This window comes from Myotis yumanensis, unplaced genomic scaffold, assembly GCF_028538775.1.
Source record: "Myotis yumanensis isolate MYYU_CA2020_CCGP unplaced genomic scaffold, mMyoYum1.0.hap1 SCAF_8, whole genome shotgun sequence".
Taxonomy (NCBI): Eukaryota; Metazoa; Chordata; class Mammalia; order Chiroptera; family Vespertilionidae; genus Myotis; species Myotis yumanensis.
This window is the reverse complement of record NW_027223759.1, coordinates 75,320,583-75,347,437: the sequence shown is the minus strand read 5'-3', so window position 1 is coordinate 75,347,437 and position 26,855 is coordinate 75,320,583. Positions and strand designations below refer to the sequence as shown.

Sequence of the window (26,855 nt, the reverse complement as noted above, 5' to 3'; positions counted from 1 at the left end):
CTGGTGGGTCTGTAATTAGTTATAATTGTGATGTGGTCATGGGAAGAGGCGAGCACAGAGGAATTAATAAGAGCACATCTTTCTGTGCTCCCACCACTACTCTGGATCTGTTCTGTGAATAAACACACCAAAGGAGCAGGTGTGCTTTCTATGCCCTGTCTCTTGCTAGAGACAGTGAGAAATGGTCCTTCAGCCTCAAGAAGTTACTAGCAGGGAAATTTACAATTCCAGTAAAATGTGGTCATGGGGTATTTACAGCAAAGTAGAAGGAGTGTCTGCCTGGGGAATTGAGGACAGCTATAAAGAGGAAAAAGTACATATTTGAGCTGAGGCTTGAAGGCATTTTCAGAAGAAAGGGCATCCTAGGCAGAAGGAATAGTATTTGCAAGGACACAAAAGAGTATGGGATAGTCAAGGGCATGCAGTTTAGAACTACAGTGGGGCCTTGACTTACGAGTTTAATTCGTTAAGGAGCTCATTAACTCAAATTACTCTATCAACTCAATGCAAAAAATCGGCCAAGAGACAGCTGGTATCTCAAAAAACTCGTTAGTCGGGACACTCATAAGTCAAGGCCCCACTGTACCACAGATCGAGAGAGGAAAAGGGAAACAGGCTAAGTGAACCCACGTGAGAATGCTTACGCCTTGAAGGCCACGCTTGGGTCCTTACACGCCTGCTTCTACATAGGGAAGGAGGACATAGGTAGTGGCAGTGGTGGGAGTAAAGGATCATTCACAGGACATCTCTTTTTGTATATTAGGGTTTTTCTGCCAGGGAGATATAATGTAAGCAGGAAGCCTTGGTCTGGTGGGAAAGTGTAGATTTCCCAAATGGCCTGTGTGACCTCGTAAGTTCTCTGGAACCTATTTTCTCAAGGAAAATCTCTCATAGGGGATAGGACACAGGTCATGGTACCATTTTTATTTTCTGAGAAACACAAGATATGAGGCTGGAAGGGAGCTTTGAGAGAGGGCAGGAGATGACACAGTTCATTTATGCAATGGAGTTGATTTCTTAGAAAAAGGATTGGTTTTCACTCCTGTTTCTAGCTTTAAAATTCCTTCAATTTGGAACTGCCCAGTTAAGTGGCTCACAGAACCACTGGATGAGTTCAGCATCTGCACATTTGCATAAGAGCCAGCTGCAGGGTCTTCTAATGCCCAAATGAATTTCTGATACTGGGGCAAGATGCAGACATTCCCATTTTAATCAGGGACTGCAGTCCTTGCAGGTGTGTCTCTGACAGCACAGGAGGCCTTTGTGAAGAACTCTGGTATGGGCGGAATGGAAGATCCTCAGGAGTGTTGTGGGTGGTAAAGGTGTACAAAGAAACTAGGCTTGTTTTGCAGAACTGGAGGAAGTGGCACGTGTGGTCAGAACGAAGAAACAGGGCTCAGCTCCTGTTGGCCTGGTTGTGTGTTCCTCTGCTTGGAGCGCTTGCAGTACTTGTAGGACAGAAATGCCACAGTGCAGGCTCCAAGAAGCATGAGAGAAAAGAGCGTGTATAATGCGGTCTGGGCTTCTGTCGCACCCAGGGCTAGGCCCAGGAACTGGACCTCCTCTTCTCTCTTGGGACTGATGGTGGGTCCAGCATCTAGGAGAGGACAACAGAGGGCGGTTCACACTAGCACCGATGTGGTTACTGGACTGTGCTAACCTATTTTAAGCCCAAGCTAGATCCCTGGCACGGGTGCCCCGAGTGAGCGCCTTGCTGAGGGCACATCCCTGTCACTGACGGATGAGCCTCTGAATGAAGTTAAGTAAATTTATTTTTAATCATCTCTATCAGCAATTTAAAGCATAATCTAAATTAGGTAATTGTCTCTTATATTTGTACTAGTGGCCCGGTGCATGAATTTCGTGCACGGGGGCAGGGGGTGTCCCTCACCCCAGCCTGCACCCTCTCCAGCCTGGGACCCCTTGGGAGATGTCTGACTGCCAGTTTAGGCCCAATCCCACAGAGATCAAGCCTAAACCGGCTGTTGTACATCCCTCTCACAATCCGGGACTGCTGGCTCCTAACTGCTCACCTGCCTGCCTGCCTGATTGCCCCTAACCACTCTGCCTGCTGACCTGGTTGCCCCCAACTGCTCCCCCTCCCCCCCGCCAGCCTGATTGCCCCCAACTGACCCCCACTGATGGTCTGCTTGCCCCCAACTGGCCCTCCCTTGCCAGCCTGCTCACCCCCAACTGCCCCCCCGCCCCCCGCTGGCCTGATCACCCACAACTGCCCTCCCCTCTTGGCCCCTAACTGCCTCTACCTCGGCCCCACCACCATGGCTTTGTCCAGAACGTCCGGAAGGTCTCCTGGAAGGTCTCCCAGTCTAATTAGCATATTACCCTTTTATTAGTATAGATAGAGGCCTGGTGCATGGGTGGGGGCTGGTTAGTTTGCCCTGAAGGGTGTCCCGGATCAGGGTGGAGGTTCTCTTGGGGGGGCGGGGCAGCCTGGGCAAGTGGCTTGTGGTGGTTTGCAGGCTGGTCACGCCCCCATTGGGGTAGGGGTCCCCACTGGGGGTTGTGGCCAGCCTGGGTGAGGGGCTGAGGGCTGTTTGCAGGTTGGCCACACCCCCTTCAGGGTGGGGGTCCCCGCTGGGGTGCCTGGCCAGCCTGGGTGAGGGGCTGAGGGCTGTCTGCAGTCCCCTCCCTCGGCAGCCCAGGTGACCCAAGCCTCCCGCCCGCTCCGGCTGGCTCCGTGGCCGCTGCCATCTTTATCCTGCTTAAGTTGCATATTCACTCCTGATTGCCTGTGGGCCATTACAGAGGTATGGTCAATTTACATGTTTGTCTATTATTAGTGTACTGTAGATAGTAATCCATATTTTTTCAGTCATTCACAAATCCTGTCATCTTACACTATGTCAGGCACTGTGTTTGTTTCTGTATCAACCCAGACATTTGCCTCATTTCTGCCTAAGGTTGCACAGCAGGTTAATAGCAGGGCTAGGATGAGACTCTAGACCTGCTATTTATTCCCAGAGCAGGGCCTAGTTTCTAGATGTAACAGTGCCTTGTTCCATCCTAAGAACATTCAAAGACAATAAATACTGGCCGATGATGAAGGGAAAGGAAAGGCCGAGAGGAGAGTAATAAACTAGAAGAAAATAGACTGGAAAAGGCCCCTCTCACCCTTCTCAGCTGCATCTCACCTTCTGGCTGGAGACAAGGGTGTGGGCCTGCGGCTGGGTCAGGGAAGCCATTGCACCGGGTTATAGAGGCGTAGAACTTGGCTGACGCTTTGGGAATCCTTGGCAGAGAAGGGTCAGTGTAGTTCACAAAATGCAGACCAAACCTCTCTGCGAAGCCCGTGGCCCACTCAAAGTTGTCCATCACACTCCAAACAGTGTATCCTCGAAGGTCCACCTTATCCCGCACAGCTGTCCAAAGAGAGGCCCGGCATGAGCTTCCTGCATAAGACACCCTGCTGCCCAGAGCTCTCCCACAGTCCCCATGTGCAGTCCAGGCCAGCTTTTCTTTAGCTCTTTGGGACACTCCGTTCTCTGTGACAGATCTGCCCAGCCACTGCATGCAGTGTTTGTTATCTGCAGAGCCATCAGCATTTTTCTAGAAAGGCTCGGCGACGTCGGGAACATGGGTAGACCTGTGCTCCTCTCTATAGAAAATACTAGTGAGTGGCCCTTGGGAAAGATTTTAGCTGGAATCGGATTTCCTGATCTTTTGTTTTCACAGCTGCATTGCTCATTCTCTTTCACCAGTGTTACTGTTTCTTTGTCATAGTCTCCTCCCAAGTTCTGCTGAGCTGGGGATCTCAAAGTTTTGCTTCAGGAACAAAAGACCCTTCAGACAGTCCCCTAAGCCTGAATGGTTCCTCCTAGCCCTGCCCAAACTGTCCTCAGGAGGGCACTGCTGTCCAGGGGCCTCAGGCATCAATGAGGATACGGAGAGCTCAGGTCTAGCTGATTCAGGCAACTGGTCTGCCTGCTGAGCTTAAGTCTAGGAAGGAAAGAAAGCAGTGCAGCTAACCCAACAGGAGTAAGAAGCCTCATCTTTCTCATTATGGGGTTCATGGGTACAAAGCCACCCTGAATGCAGATGTGAGCAGATGTTTCCGCAGTGCGAGGTGCACGTGAGGAAGGGTGGGCCTGCCATACCTTTGAGTGCCTCGTTGATGTAACTGCGGAGGTAGTAGATCCTTGCAGTGTCATTGAGGCTTGTTTCTCCCCGTTGGGACACTCCGTTCTCTGTGACATAGATCGGAGGGTTGTTGTACTCCTCCTTTAACCAGTTCAGAATCCTCCTGAAGCCAAAGGGTGTCATCTTCAGCCAGAAGGAGCCCGAGTCTGGCCAAGAGCGATCTGTGATGGAGGCAACTCCCCTGCCAGTTCAAACACAAGATTAGGTCTGTCTGATAAATTCCCAGAGGCCCTTTGCACAAAAGACAAAGCAGGATTTATACTAGGAAAAACCTTAGGTTTTGTCTAGTCGTGAGAGTCATAAATGAACCCAGAATAGTTAAATGGCCCCAATTCTCTCTCCATAAGTTCTAGGTTCACTGCTTAGTGCTGGTGTAACCAGACAAGCCACGCTAGTGCTCTGTCCCAGCTCTCCACGTGTGCAGGGGGAGGGTCTCACTCCCGGACCAAACCCTCCACACGCTCAACACCGCACACTGGATGTGAAAGGGCTCTGGGTTTCCCACGTCTCCAGTGGGTGCAGCTGTCATGGGCTTGCCCGAGTCACCTGCGTCTGGTCAGTGCCACAGGCACCAACCCCTTTGTGTGAGGACGGGGATTAGGCTGGGACCTGCTTCAAGTGCCCAAGACCCTGCCCCTCTCTCCAGGGACAGATAAGAGAGGGCAGGTTGTGCCAAAGGAGCGCCTGCTGTGGGAGGCACGTAAACTCAACTGTCTTGAGAGTCAAGCATTTCAAATACAGTTATTTAACGTACATCCAAATTTTTGAAAAAAAATAACCCAACCATTTAGTTCTACAAACGACTGGGTTTATCTTGCTCAGCTGAAAGTGAATGGGGGGCATTCCATAGCTGAGCACGGATCCCTGTGGAGGCGTCCGGAGACCAGTGAGGCAGTGAGAGTCCAGTGGGTGCCTGACGGGACCAGCAGGGGTCCTCTCAGTCCCCCTTGCCAAGCCTGAATGGTGGGTTCAGGACACAGTGGGGTGTACGCATTGTTTTCAAAGAAAGAACCTTGACAAGATTCACACTACTGGGATGGAAGGATGCTTTATAGAAAAAGGAACGAAATAGCCCTGCGTGGTTAGTCAGTTGGTTAGAGCATCGTCTGAATACACCAAGGTTGCCGCTTTGATCTCCAGTCGCCACATACAAGCAGCAACCAGTGAATGTATAAATAAGTGGAGCCCAGCCAATGTGGCTCAGTGGTTGAGTGTCGACCTATGAACCAGGAGGTCACAGTTCGGTTCCTGTTCAGGGCACATGCCCAGGTTGCAGCTTGATCCCCAGTGTGGGGCGTGCAGGAGGCAACCAACTGATGATTGTCTCTCATCATTGATGTTTCTTTCTATCTCTCCCTCTCCCTTCCTCTCTGAAATCAATAAAAATATTTTTTTAAAAATAAGTGGAACAAATCGTTCTCTCTCCCTTCCCTCCCCCTTCCTCTCTCTAAGTTTAATTCCTATATAATAAAGAGCTAATATGCTAATTAGACCGAGCAGCCAAACAACCATCCAGATGACATTCTGGACAACCGTCCGGATGACCTGCTGGATGAAGCCGGGGCTGTGAGGGCTGGCCAGGGCTGCGAGGGCCCGAGCCCCTTGCACAAATTTTGTGCATCAGGCCTCTAGTAATAGTAATAGTAGTAGTAGTAGTAGTAATAGTAATAAAAGAACTTAAAAAATAAAAGGAACAGCCCTGCCAGTGTGGTTCATTGTCCCATACACTGAGAGGTTGCTGGTTCAATTCCTGATCAGGGCACATGCCCAGGTTGCAGGCTTGATCCCTAGAAGGGGGCATGCAGGAGGCAGTTGATCGATGTTTCTCTCCCTGTTCCTTCCTCTCTCTAAAATCAATAAAAACATTTTTTAGAAAGTTGAAATGAAACAAAATAGTATATATACATACACTGAGTGGCCAGATTATTATGACCACCCCATCAGTACTTCATTGACACTTCCAAAAATACTGAATATTGAAAACTTCCTAAGGAAGTCCTCTCAAGGTTTTATTATTATTTGCATAACTAATTCACTTCATTGTATTGATGGGGTGGTCATAATAATTTGGCCGGTCATAATAATCTGGCCACTCAGTGTATAATCTGGCTTTTAAATATATATACATATATATATTTTTTTATTTTAGAGAGGAAGGGAAAGGGAGAAATAGAAACATCAGTGTTGAGAGAGAATCATCGATTAGCTGCCTCCTGTACGCCCCCCTTGTGGACTGGGGATTGAGCCCACAAGCTAGGCATGTGCATTGATCAGGAATTGAACTGTGACCTCCTGGTTCATAGGTCAATGCTCAACAACTGAGCACACTGGCTGGGCTAATCCTGTTGTTTTTTTTGTAACAAATACATGTACAAATATATACTATGTAAACTATGTGTAATGTGAATATACATATACGCTTCTGAAATGACACACAAGAATTTCCTATCCGCCCTAGCAGGTTTGGCTCAATGGATAGAGCTTTGGCTTGAGTTGGGTTCGGTTCCCATCAAGGGCACATATTTCGGTTTGCAGGCTTGATCCCCCGCCCTGGGTAGGGTGAGTGCGGAGGCACCTAATCAGTGTTTCTCTGTCTCTCCCTCTCCCTTTTACTCTCTCTAAAAATCAATAGAAATATATCCTTGGGTGAGGATTAAAACTAAAAAATTTCCTACTCTTGCTTTCTAACCACTGTGAACACATATTATTGGTGTAATACAAAAATAATACTTTGACCTTTACTCCGAAAAGGAAAAAAGTCCTTATTGTTACTTTAGCTGAAATACATCATCTAATACGTAAAACAAATATGACAAAAAAAGGAAAAGGGAAGAAAAAGGTTTTTCTCGAAAACGTTATTTAAGAACTCCAGGCATGCCTATCTCAATGGGAGGCGTCTTGGAAATCCGGTGTATTACTGTCAGGCTGATGGGGTTTGCTTAGGGTCTCAGGAGACAGGACTCATCTCAGAAACCCCAGGACCTACGGCATCAGGAGGCAGTTCTGGCCACGCGGGCCTTCAAGCAAGAGGTGGGCAGAGGGGCCACTGTCTTTTCCAAAGACTGTTCTTGGAGGCCCTGCTGGATGCCTTACCTGTCTGCATCAAAGGAAGAGATCCAAGAGGCATAGTCAAGATTGTAGGCCAGGACAGTGGTGTAGTGATTGAACCCAAAATAGTCGTAGGTGCCATTGATCCTCCTCTTCTCACTCTCCGTGAACTCCGGGAGCCTGGGGGGAAGGAGCAGCCATGCTTTGGGAGGAGAATGTTCTGGGGCAGAGTCGGGGTGCTGTAAACCACAGGTGACAGGGTGGTGACAGTGCAGTGGCCAGGGGCGAGGAGAGGCCCTGCCACTGCTGTGGGAGGTCCCGAGGCTCCGCCTACCGCCCTGTAACCTCACTGCCCCCTGTTACAAATGAAACTAAAAGCTACTCTCTTATAAACCTCCCAGTTGGACACAGATACACATATTTTTTTATTTTCTTCAAAAATTAACATGCAACTTCTGATATTTACCATCTGTGGTAGATTTTGAAATCAAGGACAAGTCTGAGGCATATACCTTAAGACTAACCCTTAAGGTTTTACCTTTTATAATTTGTATTTCCATCATCTGCCCTTTCTGAGGCACTGTTTTTGTTGTGGTTTCTTTAGGTTTGCCTCTTTTCTCCAAAGTCTATCCTTATTAGTAGGGGCAATGTTTTTACAGATTAGATTTTTTGAACTTTGGAGATTGGAACTTTTCTGCTCACATGATCTCGCTACACTTTTGTAAAATAAGCATTTGCTGGAGTATTTTTCATGTTCTCTGAGACTTTCCTATAAAATCGGATTAGCATGTGCTTGCGTACAACACATACAGGTTCCTCTCAGCCCCATCTGCCTGCAGATGCCTCTGGCAGGCAGACTCAGTGCTGCTGGTTTAGGGTTGCCTGGGGATTGCCTTTAGGCGTCTGACACCTTCATCTAGACCTTCTGCTGTCATTAACCTGGGGGAGCAAAAACGATTCCTCCCTGAGGTTCTGAGACTGCTGGGAGAACACTGGAGCCCTGCCCAGGAGCCAGCAGTGGCGCCTCAGGGCCCGTGGCATCAAAGCTGAGCCCCTCTACCTGGCCTCCAGGGCCTTCACCTCCAGGCCCTCCCCAGTCGCCAGGCCAGTACCCCTCCCTCCATTAACTGCACATGTCCCACTCATTCCTACCGCTGGGTTGGTGCTCATGCCGTTCCTCTTGGATGGAATGCCCTCTGTTCTCCCAAATGCTATTCACTGCCAAGGCCCAGCTCAGCTGGTGCCCTGCCTTGTCATGATCTCATCTTCTGAGCCTTTGCTGGATGAACAAACTGGGGAACAGAATTCCCTGGAGTGATGAGGGTGACTGACTTCCCAGCTGGTGTGTCGGCCACGTGAGGAGCCTGACGGAGGCTCCTCTTTACACAGACTCTGACCTGGCACTCAGCAAAGCTATGCTGATGGACAGGAGGGCTCACTTGCTTCTCTGAGACCAGATTGGCTGACCAGACCAGTAGGCACAGCCTACTTAGCAGGACTTGCCCTAACCAGGCCAGGATGTGTTGTAAGGGTGGGGACTGGATTACTTAATCCTTCCAGCTGGGCTCTATGGGGTACTTTGTGGGAAAGACTCAAAGGCCTTTTGAATTATGGTAACAACATGCACTACCTTGGAGCTTGTGGATATGCTTCCATAAGGCCAGGCCATTCCGTCCTCATCCACGTCCCGTATCTTTAATCCCAGCTGGGTGACTCAACCCCAGTGTGGGCCCTGGAATCAGACAGCCCGGTTTCATATCCCAGCTCCATCATTTAATAGCTGGATGATCTTGCTTCAATATTTGTGCCTCATCTTTAAATAGGAATAGAAGTACCAATAGAAGATGAATACATGTTAGCTGTTGATGTTGCCATTACTTTTTTGACAGGAAGTAGGACTGCTTTGTGCACACCATCGCCACCTACTAGCCAAACAACAAACACGCTGGCCATCACCCATTGCTATCCATTCACTTACAGGTGATGGAATGGGGTAGGATGAGCTGGGGAATTTGTCTTTAGAGGGAGGTGGTGGGTTGATAAGAAGTGGGTGCCCTTGAAGATAGATTTCCAGGCTGTTCTGAAGGATAACAACAATAATAGCAACTGCCTTTCGTCAAACACATAGCAGTGCCAGGACCTCGGCTGAGAGCTTCACATACACAATCATGTTTAATCTTCTCAGCAAGCAGGAAGCTCAGAGATACAGTAACTTGCCTCAAACACACCTCTCCGACCCAACAGCCATGCTCTCACCACTGTGCTGTCCACCCAGGAGCTTCAGTTCGGTCCCACAGACCAGACTCCCTCCTGACCCTCTCCTGGCTGAGTGTGTGGGCACCAGGACCTACCGAGACTTGTTGAGGCCTGCGGCCAGGCTCCTGTCATGGATCCGAGTCTTCATCACTTCATTGTAATCTCCATTCTTGAAAATCGGATGTGCAAACCAGCCTCCCATGAACTGCAGGTGGGGGTGGGGGACATCAGCCTCAGCATTAGCAGGTCCGCCCCTGGACACTTCTCCCCACTCCCCACATTCTTTCCATATCCCATTATTTAAAAAAAAAATTTTTTTTATTGAATTCAGAGATGAAGGGAGAGAGAGAAAGAAACATCAATGATGAGAGAGAATCATTGACTAGCTGCCTCCTGACACCCCGCACTGGGGATCAGTCCACAATCCAGGCTTGTTTTCTGACTGGGTACTGAACCGTGACCTGGTTTATGGGTTGACACTGAACCACTGAGCAACACCGGCTGGGCCATCCTTTTTCTTTTCTTTTTAGGTATTTAGTAGTTGCTATTTTTTTATTTTTTAAAAACACACACAACATTTTAGCTTGGCTGGTGTGGTTCAGTGGTTGAGTGTCAACCTATGAACTAGGACAGTGGTCGGCAAACTGCAGGCCCTTGAGTGTGGCTCTTCCACAAAATACCACGTGCGGGCGCGCACATACAGTGCAATTGAAACTTCATGGCCACACTCAAGGGGCCAAAGAGCCGCATGTGGTTGCGAGCCACAGTTTGCCGACCACTGAACTAGGAGGTCACATGTCAGGGCACATGCCTGTATTGTGGGCTCAGTCCCCAATAGGAGTCATGCAGGAGGTAGCCCATGAATGATTCTCTCTCATCGATGTTTTTACCCACCCTCTCCCTTACTCTCTCTGAAATCAATTTCAAAAGAAAAAAATTAAAACTTTTTATTTTTCAGTTACAGTTGATGTACAATGTTTCAGGTGTACAACTCTGTGATTAGACATTTATTTAACTTATGAAGTGATCACTTCGATAAATCTAACACCCATCTGACACCATTCTTCGTTATTAGAATATTATTGGCTATATTCCCTCAGCTGTACTTTTACATCCATGACTATTTTGTAATTACCAATTTGTACTTCTAAATCCCTTCACATTTTCCACCCATTCCCCAAGCCCCCTCCCATCTGGCAGCCACCAAAATATTCTCCATATCTATGAGTCCGCTTCAGTTCTGCTTGTTTGTTCCAAATCCCATTCTTAAACTCTCATCTCTGCGGCTGTTTGCATGTTGCAGTTCAAGTGCCCAAAGCCCTCTTCTCCTCCTCTGGTTTGTCAGCTGCCATCCCGCTTAGGGCAGCTAGAGGGGAGATGCACTGAGCTGGGATGCCCTTGGAAGGTCCGTGGGAGATGGGGAGACTACGCCTCCAGGCTGCGGTCCCCACCACCACAGAGCGGCTCCTTCCCCATCATCGCACCTAAGGCTCACACACAACTTCCTGGGGAGGGCTGAGCTGCAAGGCTGTCCCGGTGCCCAGGCAGAGGATGGCGTCTCATGGGCACTGGATCCACAGTCCTCGAGTGGGAGCCGTCCTGTCTGTTTTCCTGAATGAGGCCTCGAGGCTGGGGTCCCGAGAGGCTTCTGGTCTCCCACATCCTCCCCTCACCTGCAGCTGAGGTGACCTGGGGCCCTTCTTAGAAGCTGATTTTACCAGAGGGCGTGTCCCAGTTCTGGGCTGCAGTTCCACAGTCCGCCAGCAGGCGTCTCAATCTGATGAGACTAACATTTCCTGAGGTTTGGGCTTTTGGATTTCAGAAAACGATGACTGCTCTAATTCAATTTATCTGGAATGAGGGATGCACTAATTCCGTTCTAATACTTTCCCCCAGGTTGGCTAGCAAACAGGAAAATTAAACTGCTATTTTCATTTACTAATTTGACTGCCTTTGTCAAATTTTCTTGTGAAGAGTTTGACAAACAAGGCCCGTGGTGTCCCTGCCCAGGGCTGCAGTCGGAGGCTCCTCCTCAGAGCCAAGATGCTTCCTGAGGCGAAACCTGGGAGAGGGTGCCCTCCAACCCCTTCAGAGACATTACCAGGAGCCAGAGAGAAACTTGGCGACGCGGCCACTCTTTTCTATCTCCTCTTGTCAGGGCTCAGGTGAAACAGGGGTGGGTCACGTTGTTGGCACCTGCCCGCTAGTCCCTCTACTTCCTAGGAGCAAAATTCCACGACCAAGAGATGCATGTCCTTCCTTATGTTAAACTCCTGGAATTGGGGGCACTCATGAGTTTCACAGAGTCTGAAGTTCCCAATTTACGGAAGCCTTAGGCTGAGGAAGTAAGGTTATATGGTGACACCTGGAGGTTGTATGTGGCATTGCAGCCTGGTTCTATTAACTGTAGTGAAACCAGACACTGGAAAGAATTTGTTTCTATTTGTTAGCTTCAAGCCAATGTTATACTCAGCAAGGACTATGTGTACAGATCATTTTTAAGACTTAAAAGATAACCCCAAAGAGCTTTCATCACAGCAAACCTCTGAGGTAGGTAGGTCCTCTCCACTGCACAGATGAGAAAACGAAGGTCCAACAAGGTTAGGTGATATTACCAAGTTCACAAAGTCAGATAATAGCAGAACAAGGCCTGCACCTAATGCTTTGTTCTGCAATCTAATTCTATTCCCATGAGATCATGACAGGAGAGGAGACAGGGAAGAGTAAAAACAATGCCCGGAGGGAAAACAGACCTGGACGTATCTCCTGGCGGCCTCCACATCCTCCTGGTTGGAGGGGTCTCTGGGCTCAGCCCAGTCGCTGCTGATGGTGATGGAGATGAGGCCGCCTTGCCTGGCGCGGTACACGTCGTTGTACAGGTGCCAGGCCTCAGCATGGGCCTTGATTAGGTTGTGGCCGGCAATGTAGGGGGCAGTGCCGGGCCTGAAGGAGATGCCTGGAAACACACATGGGTGTCAGCCAAGAGGGAATGTGGCCAAGAGTGGCACTCTCTGCCTAGAGACGTCCACTACATGTTTGGGGGGAGAATGGAACTTAAATCCTGGCTCCACTTGCTACTAGCGACCGTGTAACTCTGGGCGAGGATTTCAGCCTTCCAGCTTCTTCCTCTGGGAGTCGCTGGGAGAAGGAAGTGGAATAGTGCGTGTGGAGCCCCAGCAGCCCGTGTCTGCACGGACAAGGCGCTGGATGGATGTTGGGTTCTGCCCCTTCCCCCACAGCGTGCTCACATGCCTCAGGCAAAGCGCCCAGAGGATCCCCGAGGGCGGGCGCTGACACCCGGGCACTCTGGGGAGCCCACGGTGGGAGCAGAGGTTGGAGAAGACAGCTGACGGAAGCAGCTGACAGAGTCCTTGGGAGCCGATGGTCTGAGGCCACCTCTCGGGCCGAAGGAGTGGAAAACCAAAGCGCCAACCAAGGACCCACGGGAGCTGCATCTGGTAATGACTCCAGGGTCTCCCTGTGACTTCCCAGCTTTCACATGTGACGACGAAGAACACAGAGATGAGCACAGATTTACTCCTAAGCTCAGAACTAGAGGAAAGGAAGACAGGATGGCTCTGAAGGGGCAGGACAGGCCCACAATCCCCATCAGAGCTTTTGGGGTCAAATGTGTTTTGGAACAAAAAGGTTTTTTGTCTTAGAAAAGGAATCGCCTACATGGGATTTACATATGGCCCTGGCAGGGCCCGGAGCAGCAATCCGCAGGGGGACCGGCCTGCCTGCAGCAGAACTCAGGCAGGAAGGCCTCGAGCAGCCTCATGTTGGGTCAGGGCAGGCTGAGCAGGGCAGCCAAATCAGTTACCCCAAACTGGGGGATCTGGGAGTCGCAGGAAACAGACTGTGGGCCTGTACAGCCTCAGGGGTCGCCCCTTCCTACACCAATTAGTCCACGTCCCGACTCCTGGGAGGCGCTGACGTGAAATTCAGGTTGAGCCATAGTGGTGTCAGAGGGGAAACTGGGTGGGGATTCTGAGGCCCTGACCTGGGCTCTCCTGGCCCCTCCTCCAAAGCTCCCCGATTTCAGGCTCACGGGGGCTAAGAATGCCACATCCAGCTGACAGCTGGGCCGGGCCCCTACCTGGAGCTGCTGTCCCGTAACCATAGCCCTGCAGAGCAATGACGAAGGGCTCGTTCAGCGTGATCCAAAACTTCACCTTGTCGCCCAGCCTCTGGAAGAGCACGTCCGCATAGTCTCTGAAGCGCTGCACGATGGTCTCGTTCTCCCAGCCGCCGACATCCTGGAGGGCCTGGGGCAGGTCCCAGTGGTAAAGGGTCACCTGGGAGAGAGCGAGATCAGCCAGACCATCCACCTGCTTTGCACGGCCGCCACTGGTGCCGGCCATGCCCCAGCACACGTGTGCTGCGGACACTGAGAAGCAATGATCAGGCCAAAGAGGCCCCATGGTTCTTTGGCGGCCAGGGGCGGGCACAGTGCTGAAGTGGAGCGGAGAAGCCTGGGTGTGAGTCGCAGCTGTGCACCCACTGTTCTGGGCTCAGGCGCTAAGACCTCCACTTCATGACGCTATTGTGAGGCCCAGGGCATGAGGCCCACATGTCTTCAGTGTGAGCCGTGGTTGTTCTTGGGTCAGAACCTGCCTGGACCAACTGCTGAGGGTCCCAGGGGGACGGAGCATTTTACTGTAAAGGGACATCACCCACTGTGTCTGGAGCGTCTGCCCATGGAGCGGGGAACCCTTGGCTGGGGAAGGAGCAGCTGGCCATGCTTAGGGGGTGGCCTTTCTCTCAGCCTTCCCCTCGATGCCCCTGACACGCCCCATCTTAGCCAAGCTGTGGTCTCCACTGCCCTCAGCCTGCACTGGGCCATGACCCATTGTCAGCCCAGCCCCTTCCCTCTGCCTCAAATGCCTTTCCCTGCACGCCCACCAGGCCACCCAGCCACCCACTCCTCTTTGACACCCGCACCTCCCTGGAGCTCCTGGCCATGCTGCCCGCCCCCCTCCCCACCCCCCCCCCCCCCCCCCCGCAGGCTCTCAGTGCCCTCGAGGGGGACAGAATCCCGTGGCTCTGAGGTGTGTGCTCTCTGATCTTGTTCTGAATTGCTGTATGTGATGAATCTTGTTGTCGACCCAGATCAGTGGGTCCTGTAGGAGAGCCACTCGGCCACCGTCTCCCCCACCCGCCCTGCACGCACCATAACAAACGCTGCACGGCTGGCTTGTCCCTGCAGTGTTATCAGGGAGGGGAGAGTCCAGATAACAGTGGGTGGGGAGAGGGGCTGTCCTGTGGGACTGTGCTCTGACCGCAGCGCATAATCCCCAACCACGCAACAGAGGAGCCACCGGGCTTCCCAAAATGGGCGCTCTCCTGCGCGTTACCATAAGTGGCCAGGAAAGGGAAGTGTTCTGAGGCCTCAAGTTTGAAAATTTTGGTGATGGCAAAGTCAGCCCACAGATGAGCTCCTGCGTTATTCATAATAACTCATGGCTTATGAATACACACACTTTTGCCCCAGTTCTCCCCCTGGGACCAGATCCTACAGATAAACTACCCATATGGGGGCTGTATGTCTAAGGTTACTCCTTGTAGCATTGGTTATAGTGGCAAAGGAGTGGAAATGCCATATAGGAGAGTGCCCATTAGCAGGGAAGTAATTGGAGAGATAAGATGCAAACAATTCCACATAACAAAAATAAAAGAGGAGCCCTAACCGGTTTGGCTCAGTGGATAGAGTGTTGGCCTGCGGACTGAAGGGTCCCAGGTTTGATTCCGGTCAAGGGCATGTACCTTGGTTGCGGGCACATCCCCAGTTGGGGGCATGCAGGAGGCAACTGATCGATGTTTCTAACTCTCTATCCCTGTCCCTTCCTCTCTGTAAAAAATCAATAAAATATATTAAAAAAATAGGAAACTATGTGTGGATATGAAAATATCTGTAAGAAATATCTCTATATATAAAAGGCTAATATGCAAAGTGTCCCCTCAGGAGTTCGACCAGGAGATTGGTCGCTATGACGTGTGTTGATCACCAGGGGGCGGCGCAGAATGAAGGAAGGCCCCAGCAGGCAGCTGGAAGGCAGGCCCCAGCCAGCAGCTGGAAAGCCCCAATTGGCCCTGATTGCCGGCCAGGCCTAGGGACCGCACCCATGTAAGAATTTTGTGCACTGGGCCTCCAGTTGTTAAATAAAAGCAAGTATCTTGCCTGGCTAGTGTGGCTCAGTGGTGGAACATCATCCCATGCACCAGGTTCAATTCCCAGTCAGGGCACATGCCCAGATTGTGGGCTTGATCCCCAGTAGGGGACATGTAGGAGGCAGCTGATTGATGTTTCTCTCTCATTGATGTTTTCATGTTTTTGTCTCTCTCCCTCTCCCTTCCTCTCTCTGAAATCAATAAAAACATTTTTTTTTTCTAAGAAGCAAGTATCTTACCATTATGAGAAAAGAAGGGAAAAGGAATATACACACACAGACACATCTACTGGCTTCTACCCACAAAAGAACATGAGAACCTAGCAAACTTGGGCCCACAGAAAGAGGAACTGAACGGGAGGAAAATCTACACTGCAGACCCCTTTATGCTTTTGACCTCTTCTCACGTGACTTTGTTAATAATTCAAAAAATTAAATTTGAAAACAGCTTTTGTTTACACGATGAACAAGCTCCCTGGCCCAGCTGGCTCCCCCACGTGGACAGGCCTCCGGGCCCAGCCTCACCTGGGGCTTGATGTTGGCAGCCAGCAGCGCGTCGATGAGCTGCACGTAGTAGCTCAGGCCCGCTTCATTGATGTACTTGGTGGTTCCATCCGGGAGGACACGAGGCCAAGAGATGGAGAAGCGGTAGTGGGACACCCCCAGGTTCCGCAGGGCGGCCACGTCCTCGGCGATCTTGTGGTAACTGTCACAGGCCACGTCTCCCGTGTCGTCGTTGCTAACCTTCAGCGGTGTGTGGGAAAATGTGTCCCAAATACTGAGTCCTTTGCCGTCTGCTCTCCACGCACCTTCGATCTCAAGATGACAAGACACAACCTAATTAAGTCCTGCGGTCACGCCCTCACAGGTTCCTTTGTGTCAGCAGGAAAGTCCCGAGACAGCAGGTAAGTCCTCTGAAGCCTTCAGTGGCCTCCCTCTGATTCCTAAACTCCTGCAGCTTCCCGTACATACTTCCTGTCACTGTCACCTGCATCCCCACAGACTGTACGGCCTGGGCATTGATTCTGTCATCCTTGTGTCCCAGTAGCTACCATAACAGCATCTGTTCACTAACAGTTCGAATGAACAATTCCACATGCCCCAGCCCCAACGATGGCCAAACAAATCCTAGCGATGCCGGGCGTGGGGGTAGGGTTTCTGGTCAGGACGTGTGTCTGCTTCGGTGCTTCCTTTTGGTTCTCCCGCCTATCTTAAGGGGAAACTGACCGCAAGCCCCTAGGCAAACACCTACCTGCAGACTCAGGCAGTCTGACAGGTACGATTTCCGTCACTTACTTAGAACACTTCCGCATATACGATGTGATATCATGTGACTGGGAAGGTAGTGTGGTGTTTAACCAAGGGTATGACCTGCACAGCCCCCGCGAGAGTGGCAGGAACACGCCCTGCGTGGGCTATGCGTGGAGGATGTGGCCTTAGTGGCTGGGAGATCAGTGAATGCAGCGGGACTGAGCAAATAAGTGACTACGTTGAGGATATCAGAACTAGATTCCTCACCACTGGAGAAAGGAGTACTCATACAGAAAATGGGAAAGCTAGCAGTAACCCTGTGGAGGTATCAGTGTGAACTCATGGCCCCGAATAGACATGGAGATATAGGTGGATGCAGAAGCATATACAGCTGTGTGTCTGCGTGCATGTGTGTGTGTGTGTGTGTGTGTGCACATGCACACGGACTTTCCAGCTCTGTCCACTGAGGACCTAAAGGTGATGACACCCGGCAGCAGTGAGCACCCCGAGCACCCACATCTTGGTTTCTAAGTGCCCTTGTCCAATACAAGGAACCAGGGCCCATGAGAGAAATAGTTGATGACAGGGCTGGGCAGGAGAGGTACAAGATGAACCTGGAACACCTTGTGCTGGAAAGAATTCCAGGGAAGTGCTCAGAGAAGGATGGGCCATGTTCCGAAGGTACCATGCCTGGCAAAATGTGGGGCGATCGGAGCATCTAAATACACAATGACAGCAAAAGTGCCACCCACTGAATACAACAGGACTCCGTAAGACCAAACTGATGCCATATATCAAAACACATTTAGGTATGAATAAAATATAAGTAGGAGAAAAGGCAAAGCTCAACACATTATTATGTGTTGAGTGCCACACAATAAAAAATGTAAAGGAATGATGAAATTAGAAAATCACCATTTGTCCACTATCATAGCAATAACTGATTCAGGCAAAAATTACCAACAGCTGCTAAAGCTAGTGGGTGAAACTTAATGAGAAACAGGCTATTTGTATAGTCTCCAGTAGCTCCCCCTAAATCACTTGTAACTACAAAATACTTCTTAATTTTATGGTAGAGAAACCTGGTAGACACCTGCTCATTCAGGTGTAAAGTCTGTTTCACATACATATAAAATGTGCATACACACACACACACACGCACACACACACACAATTATGCACATAGGGAAAATGAAGCAAATGGTAAAATGGTAACAGTTGAGGAGCATGGGAAAGGGTACATGGGAGTCCTCTACTGTTTTTGCAACTTTTCTCTATTTAAACAGATTTCCAAAGGGAAGGTTTTAAGAAAGAGTCTAGTCAGATGGCATCTAATCTACATTGTAGGCACGTCTCATCCATTCTCGATTCACACCCCACATTTTGCTCATTAGAATATTCAACGTCACAAATGGGGAGAGCGTGCCTACTGACTGCTCCCTGACACCAATTTAATCATTCAAGACGTGGTTACCAAAATGTTTCCAAGACTGTCCCGCCCATGCACGGACAGGGTTAAGAACCCAGCGGGCTGCCTGTGTCCCTTCCTGTGCCAGCTGCAAACCCAGGAGCGTGGGTCTCACCCAGCTGCTATGTTGTCCCCGCGGAGACACTGATCAGTGCCTGGGGACAGCGCTGCTTGTTACAACTGGGGGAGAAGTCTACTGGCACCTGTGGGCAGAGCCAGGGACGCTGCCGAACACCCCACAGTGCACACAACAAACCTGTCCATCCAAACCGTCGGCCAGGCCACGCTGGGGGTCCTCCCAGAGGAGTCTGTGCCTGAAAGAAGAGCCACAGAAGCCTGTCGCGGAAGCCTCGGCATTTCCTCAAGTGAACCTTTCATGTGAAGTGTTGGCCAGAGCACCTGACAGGGCCAAGAACGGGGCTTCCTCCGGTCCACACAATAGGCTACATCAGTGGTCGGCAAAGTCATTAATCAACAGAGCCAAATATCAACAGTACTTCTTCAAAATATACTCGCCCAGGCCGAAAACCGACCTCTGCTCACGGGCCACGAAGTTTCAATCGCACTGTATGTGCGCCCACACGTGGTATTTTGTGGAAGAGCCACACTCAAGAGGCCAAAGAGCCGCATGTGGCTCGCGAGCCGCAGTTTGCCGACCACAGGGAACGGTTTCTGTGTGTTTGGCTAACACATGTCTGGGTGTGGCAGAACTTGCCCCGAGACTTCATTCATAACCTGGTGGTGTGGTCATCTGGGGGTTGCTAACACGTGTCTACCTCGAACGTATTTTCAGAGCTATATTCGTCCAGAAAAACCCGAGGGCTGGGCACTCCCAGCCAGGCCAGCTCATACCCCTGACCCTGCCCAGGCCTCACCCTGAGCACACAGAGCCCCTCCTGTCGCAGAGAAAATAAAAAAGATGTAAAGCAGGGACCCACAACTAACGGCCTGAGCAAGTCACTCTTTGCTTGTTACCTTTTATTTCTCTGGGGAAAAGGCAAAACCCTCATATTTTCTGTATGAGGAAGCTTCACCTGGCATGTATAAGGTGATGGTAGGATGTTAGGTCATCAGGAAAGAAACCCGTCTCTAATAACCTCGGGCCGATCGCATGCCCCTCCCACCGCCCCTCTGTGGCAGCGATGACCCATTCTTTGGTGACTCTAGAAAAAAAAACCGTGACCGCCATGTTTCCCGCTTGGAGGAGACCAGGTGAGAAAAGCACCCAGCAGAGAATCTTCATGTTCATGCCTTTGCCTAAGTGTGTCTGCCCAGGCTCCACCTGCTTTCTCATCTGCTAACACCCATCTCAGCACAGCCCTTGTAACTGTGCTGGTCTGCCTGTACTGGGGGGGTAAGGGGGGTGAAGAACCCGGGCTATCTGGGAAGAGGTCCTCCAAGATTCCCTGATGGCCTCCCTCACTTCCCTCCCACAGTCTATGAAAATCCCCTGCTCACCCTGCCCTTCCCAGCCCTGAACCCAGAGCCTGGCGCATAGTAGGTGTGCAGCAGATGTTGCTGAACTGCCCTGCACTCCTCACCTGATACGCAGCGGAAGCCGCGCTCCAGATGAAGCCCTCGGGAAACTGACCGTAGAGAAACTCGTCTTCCCGGGGCAGCGGCATGCCGTTGCTGGTGATGACCTCTGTGTAGTACCTGGCGGAGGCTCTTGCTGTGCGAGGCCTGTTCGCATTGTTGAAATCAACATGGTACAGTCCAAACTTGACTGTGTAACCATTCAGCCACTCAAAGTTGTCCATCAGAGACCACGCGGCATACCCTCGAAGGTCTACGCCATCGAGCCTGTAGGCTGGGAACATCGCAAGGGAAAGAGAAGAGCTTTACCCCAGTCGGGCAGGGACCCCAAGAAGCCCAGCAAGTACTGGCCTCTCAACTCAAGACAGTAGTCCTGAACCATCAACTTGTACACACAGGTAATGTGTCCCCGATAGATCACCTTGTGTGTCTTTGTTCTTTTGCCCGCACTCATGTCCCCAAACAAGTATTAATGATTGATCTTTGTAAAATCAAATTCTTTTGTTGGGGTAAAGGGATGTGCTTCAAATTCAAGAGTCTCAGCCCCCTTTAGACATGAAACACAAATGTGAATGTGAGAATAGTTTCTTGCTCTGGGGTTGCATGGAACCCATCTATACTAATAAAAGGGTAATATGCTAATTAGACCAGACGTCTTCCGACGTCCTTCCAGACAAAGCCACGGTGGCGGGGGCTGAGGCAGAGGCAGTTAGGGGTAATCAGGCTGGCAGGGGAGGGCAGTTAGGAGGCGATCAAGCAGGCAGGTAGAGTGGTTAGGGGCGATCAGGCAGGCAGGCAGAGGGGTTAGGGGTGACCAGGCAGGGAGGCAGAGTGGTTAGGGGTGATCAGGCAGGGAGGCAGGTGAGATGTCTGACTGCCAGTTTAGGTCCAATCCCTGCAGGCAGTCGGACATCCCCCGAGTAGTCCCGGATTGGAGAGGGTGCAGGCCGGGCTGATGGACCCCCTCCCCTCTGTGCACAAATTTCGTGCACCAGGCCTCTAGTCTATATATATATATATATATATATATATATATATATATGGCTAAGCGACCATCTGACCAGTAGCTATGACGCACACTGACCACCAGGGGGAGACGCTTCAATGCAGGAGCTGCCAAGCTGCGGTAACTTGGCAGTAGCAGTTCTCAGGTGATGCACCCCGGAACCAGGAGAGGAGGGAGCCTGATTCCGGGGTACGTTGCCCAAGAACCTCCCTCTCGCAATCTGGGACCCCTCAGGGGATGTTGGAGAGCCAGATTTGGCCCAATCCTTGCAGGCAAGGCTGAGGGACCCCACCTGCCGGAGGCACCCCACAGATGCCCTTTGAGCCACAGTGCTGCCCCAGGTGTGGCCTACCTCTCCCAGTTTTGCCCCACTGGCCACCTTCTAATTAATTTCTTTTCAATGTGCATGAATCCATGCACCGGGCCACTAGTCAGAATATAAGCTCCATGTCATCAGAAAGTTATCTGTTTTGTTCACTATTATTTCCCTATGATTTAAAGCAGTGATGGCGAACCTATGACACATGTGTCAGAGGTGACACGTGAACTCATTTTTTGGTTGATTTTTCTTTGTTAAATGGCATTTATATATGTAAAATAAATATCAAAAATATAAATCTTTGCTTTACTATGGTTGCAAATATCAAAAAATTTCTATATGTGACACAGCACCAGAGTTAAGTTAGGGTTTTTCAAAATGCTGACATGCCGAGCTCAAAAGGTTCGCTATCACTGATTTAGAGTAAAACTTATCCAACAGTAGTTGCTCAATAATAGATGAATGGACCCATAAAAATGTTCTTATGGGGATTGTGTGTGTGTACATCTGGGGAGACGACCATAGCTTTTTTTCAGAGGGAAATGTAACTCCAGACAGGGAAAGAATAATGGAGTTAGCACATAAGACAGAGACTTGCTGATGGTTTGTAATCTACTCTGCCAATCATTTCAGGCACATGACATGTGGATGTTGGGATATTTTGTAAGGGGGGCATGAACCCTCACATACCTTTCAAAGCTTCATTGATGTAGGTTTTGTGGTAGAATATCCGATCGGTATCTTCCACCTTCGGATTTGTCAGCCCCACCCCATTTTCTGTGACGTAAATGGGGATGTCACCATACTCTTCTTTGATCCAGTTGAGCAGTCTCCGCATCCCCCAGGGTGCAGCTCTGTTCAGTGCTGTGGACGGCCATGAAGGGTCCTCCTCCTCAATCGTCTCCTGGTCATCTTGGTAGGAGGGTGGGTTTAACCTCGGTGTTGTGTACCGCACAATTCTGGAGGAGTAGGTGTTGAGGCAGAACACATCGGCCGTAGCCCTGATGTACCTCTTCTCTTCCTCCGTGAAACTGGGCAGGCGGGACGTGGCCAAGTGCTGTAGTTCACTCCTGTTCCCCACTTTCCACTTCATGGCCTCGGGATAGTCCCCATTTCGGAAAATGGGGTGGGCGAACCAGCCCAGTGAGAACTGCAGCATTCGGTCAGCTGCCTCCACATCCCTTGGGACCTCGGGCGACTTGGGCTCTGCCCAGTGTGCACTGAGGCTCAAGGAGATGACCCCCTTCTGCTTTTGCCGGTATTTCTCATCGTAAGTGTGGTAGACTCTGGCATGAGCTTTGATGAGTGCATGGCCAATCCTGTAAGGTCCCCAGCCTGGGTCCTTCACATTTGGGGGAAACTCCCCTGAGCCATAACCCAACCACGCCTGGTAGGTGGGCTCATTAAAGGTCATCCAGAACTTGACCCTGTCACCAAAGGTCTGGAAACAAAAGTCTGCATAGCTGTTAAACAACTCAATCAAGGAAGCATCCTCCCAGCCTCCGATATCTTGCAGGGCCTGGGGCAGGTCCCAGTGGAACAGTGTCACCATCGGAAAGATGTTGCTTTCCACCAAGCCATCAATCAGCCTGTTGTAATAATCAACACCACGGCTATTGATAGAACTGTTCCTCCCAGTTGGGAAAATCCGAGACCAGGAGATAGAGAAGCGATAGGCCTTCACCTTCAAAGCTCGAAGCATGTTCAGATCGGCATCCAGTTGGTTGTAGCTGTCACAGGCTATGTCTCCAGTGGCATTGCCTTTCACGTTGCTGCCTGGTGTGTGGGTAAAGTTATCCCAGATGCTGGGGCCTTTGCCGTCAGCATTCCAAGCTCCTTCGATCTGATAGGCTGATGAGGACACGCCCCACAGAAAGTCATCCCGGAACGTGCCATGGTAAAACAGATCTCGTTCAAACTTGGGTTGGTTGGAGAACTTTTCCCAAACGACTTTAGCCTTGGAGGGCACCTCAGATGGAAAAGTGAAGGCTCTGCTTTTAGGGGGGAACGTTGCTGTACTGGGTGGTGGCAGTCTTTTCACTTCTTTGGTGAGGAAACCATTCTTTTCAATGATGCTGGCGAAAAAATAGGCAGATTTCCTGGGAGTCCTTGGCCTGCTGCTGTCGTTGAAGTTGACGTGGTGCAGCCCAAACCTCTGGCTGTAACCAGAGGGCCCTTCGAAGCCATCGATGAGGGAACGGGCAATGTAAGATCGAACATCCACTGAGTCCTCCTTGACAGCTGCGGGGAAAAACAAAAATACAGCGGTGTTATTTTAAAGTCTCTGTTAGTTTGCTTTTCAAAGGTTTTCCTTTTGACATGAAAGTTTTGGAGGTGATTTGGGTTACTCCAAAAACATGAACCTCTTTTCTCCCTCAGAATGGATAAGGAAGACTCACAAGACCCCACGAAACATCAGGTCACATCCATGGCCATCACTCAGTCCAAAGGAGCACCCTTGTCTTGAAATGAATAACGGAGAGCATGTGCCCCATCTGCTAGCATAGAGACCTAGAGAAGCCGTGTGAAGATGGAGGCAGAGATTGGGGCGACACGGCCACATGCCAAGGAAAGTCTCGAGCCACCGGAAGATGGAAGAGCAAGGAGGGGTGCTCCCCTGGAACCTTTGGAGGCAGAGCATTTCTACTGGCATCTTGATTTCAGACTTCTGGACTCCAGGACTGTGAGAAAATAAAGACGGTAGCTGCAGGTCAACCAACAACCAGAGCCAAAGTAAGGCAATGGCTGTGGGCTCCAACGAGGAGTCAGCAAAGTATTAAGCCTTGTTTCTATCAAATCGCACCTATTGCATATGTGGCAGGAAAAGTTGCTCACTCACTCAGTAATTCAGTAAACACCTGCTTTGTCTCCAGGCTGTGCCAGGCTCTGGGAACATAAAGATGAATAAAAGCCTCATAGGTCAGTGGGTAGAGTGAAGAGCTGAGCCAGAAATAGGCCTCTGGTTCCACTCACAGCATGTTTGGGCACCCCATTTAACACCTCAGAGCACCCGGTTCACAGTTGTCGCAGGAGGAAAGTATCTGTCCATTGACTGCATACAGCTGTGTCAACGATCACTTGAGGCAATGTCTTAAATGGGTCCCAAGATTACGCACATTACAGGATGTAACCTTGATGCCGAGAGGAGTACACGTGAAGAACAGAGAGGGGGTCTGACCTCCCTCCGTGGATGTGGGTCTCCATTCCTCACTGCAATGCCCAGGGCAAGTACCACTTCTCTTTGAATCTAGACAAGGCCTCGAAATCTTCTCACCACAGCCCTCTAGGCAGACAGCTGGCCACTCTCAACTTTGTAGGACTGGTCTGTGAGGTGAAACCTATTTGCCATTTTTTTTTACTTGGAATAAAAAGACATGTGAAACAGTATGTTATGTAAGAGTGAAACTGTAGATATGAATTAACTGGATCAAAGTAAATAATGAGCTGTATATTTTTACAGCCAGTTAAAGGAGATGAAGATCAGTGTGGCTGGAGCACTGAAGGAAGAGGTAATGGGTTGGAGTCCCATCTTAAGGGTCCTCATGCCATCCTGTAATGCCATTATCACCCTATGTTGCAATTTTATGTCTGTGTCCCTCTGTAGACCGTGAATATCCTATGTGAAAAGACAATTTTTGTTTAATATTTTACCTCTACTGTATTGCACAATGTCTGGAACATAATAGTCAGCTAATAAATATTTGTTAAATAAATGCATTAAAAAATGATGAGGCTTGATTAATGGACAGGGTTCAGATGGGCAGAATTTAGAAAGGAATAAGAATATGGGAGCAAAAAGTTGAGGCCTTGACGGGGAGAGTTAGGAGGCTGATGTGAAGGACTCATGCTCTTACTACCAATACTACTTTTTGGCTTCATTTACTTGAGAGACGGTCTTGGTCCCATAACACAAAACTGTGACAACTTGAAGAAGGACCACCCACCTTCCGATCACCAGCATATCCACTGTTCTTACCCTTGAGCACCTCATTGATATATTGATTGAAGTAGTCTACTCTCAAGGAATCATCAAGGAGATTTTCACTTTCCCCGATGGGCATGCCATTCCCAGCCAGGTAGATTGGAACTTTTCCTCTTGTGTATTCCAAGGATATAAACCGCAACAGCCTCCTTATACCCCAGGGCACCACACGAATCCAAGGGGATGAGGTCTGGGGCCAGGCAGGGTCCACGTGCTGTGAGAAGCCTCCAATGGCATCATAGCTGGGGATGCAGGTGTCTTGTTGGGCCTTGCTGATGAGGCGGGAAGTGTAGTGGGACAGACCCAAGAAATCAGCTGAGCCTTTCAGGAGCTGCTTCTCTGCTTCAGTGAATTCAGGGAGCAGGGCCATGGGACTGGGACACTGCTTGTTTATCTGTTGAATCTGGGCCCTCAGGGCAGCTGGGTAGTCTCCATCCACAAAGATAGGGTGTGCAAACCAGCCCAGCATGAAGTGCAAGAAGCGCTCAGAGGCTCTCAGGTCCTCGGGCCTCTCTGGGGAGAGGGGTTCTGCCCAGTCTGAGTTCAGCACAATGCCCACACGGCCCTGCTGCTGCGGGCGATAGTGGCTGTTGTAGAGGTGCCAAGCTCTGGCATGAGCCTTGAGGACCAAGTGAGCCACCTTGTGAAGAGGAAAGAAGGTACAGTGTCAACAACAGCACCAACAAGCCAACAGCAAGTCAACAACGTCAACAACTTAACACCAGTGTCAATAATACCAGCAAGTTAATAACAACAGCAACACTGAAAATGTCCAACATCAATAACATCAACACTAATGCCAACACTGTCATTAAAACATCAACAATGTCAACAAGAAGTTAAGACTGGCCCTAACCGGTTTGGCTCAGTGGATAGAGCGTCGGCCTGCGGACTGAAAGGTCCCAGGTTCGATTCCGGTCAAGGGCATGTACCTTGGTTGCGGGCACATCCCCGGTTGGGGGTGTGCAGGAGGCAGCTGATCGATGTTTCTCTCTCATTGATGTTTCTAACTGTCTATCCCTCTCCCTTCCTCTCTGTAAAAAAATCAATAAAATATATTTAAAAAAAAAAAAAAAAAGTTAAGCCGAAACCGGTTTGGCTCAGTGGATAGAGCGTCGGCCTGCGGACTGAAGGGTCCCAGGTTCGATTCCGGTCAAGGGCATGTACCTGGGTTGCGGGCACATCCCCGGTAGGAGATGTGCAGGAGGCAGCTGATCGATGTTTCTCTCTCATCGATGTTTCTAACTCTCTATCTCTCTCCCTTCCTCTCTGTAAAAAATCAATAAAATATATTAAAAAAAAAAAAAAAGTTAAGACTGATGCTAACAATGTCAACAAGTCAACAAGACAGTGCTGATGGCAACAATATCAATGCCAATGCCCCCAATATCAACGATGTGGACGACAATGTCAACAAGTCAGCACCACCCCTGAGAGGTTAATAGCAACAGCATCGACAACCATATTAATAATTACAATTGCTAACGAATTTGCTCATGTAATCCCCACAATAACCTATATGGCAAGTTATTATTACTGCTATACAGGTGAGGAAAACAAGACCCAGAGGGTAAAATGCAGGCATTCCGACTCCAGGCCTGTATGGTCACCCACAATGTTAGTCTGCCTCCATTCTCAATAAGTAGTAATTGACTTATTAG

At 50.0% G+C, this 26,855-nt stretch overlaps 1 protein-coding gene across 1 annotated transcript in view; it reads right to left on the bottom strand.

Moving 5' to 3' along the window:
- Window positions 1-678: 678 nt before the first annotated feature.
- Window positions 679-26,855, bottom strand: part of LCT (lactase) — a 48,341-nt gene continuing 22,164 nt past the window's right edge. Inside the window, exons 7-17 of the mRNA XM_070423076.1 lie at window positions 25,189-25,834; window positions 21,903-23,453; window positions 19,893-20,161; window positions 16,158-16,448; window positions 13,562-13,760; window positions 12,216-12,418; window positions 9,558-9,667; window positions 7,252-7,386; window positions 4,116-4,339; window positions 3,153-3,380; window positions 679-1,597 (exon numbers count right to left, since the gene is read on the bottom strand). Coding sequence (XP_070279177.1) covers window positions 1,377-1,597; window positions 3,153-3,380; window positions 4,116-4,339; window positions 7,252-7,386; window positions 9,558-9,667; window positions 12,216-12,418; window positions 13,562-13,760; window positions 16,158-16,448; window positions 19,893-20,161; window positions 21,903-23,453; window positions 25,189-25,834 — 4,077 coding nt within the window. The 3' untranslated portion in view covers window positions 679-1,376. The remainder of the gene's footprint in view (window positions 1,598-3,152; window positions 3,381-4,115; window positions 4,340-7,251; window positions 7,387-9,557; window positions 9,668-12,215; window positions 12,419-13,561; window positions 13,761-16,157; window positions 16,449-19,892; window positions 20,162-21,902; window positions 23,454-25,188; window positions 25,835-26,855) is intronic.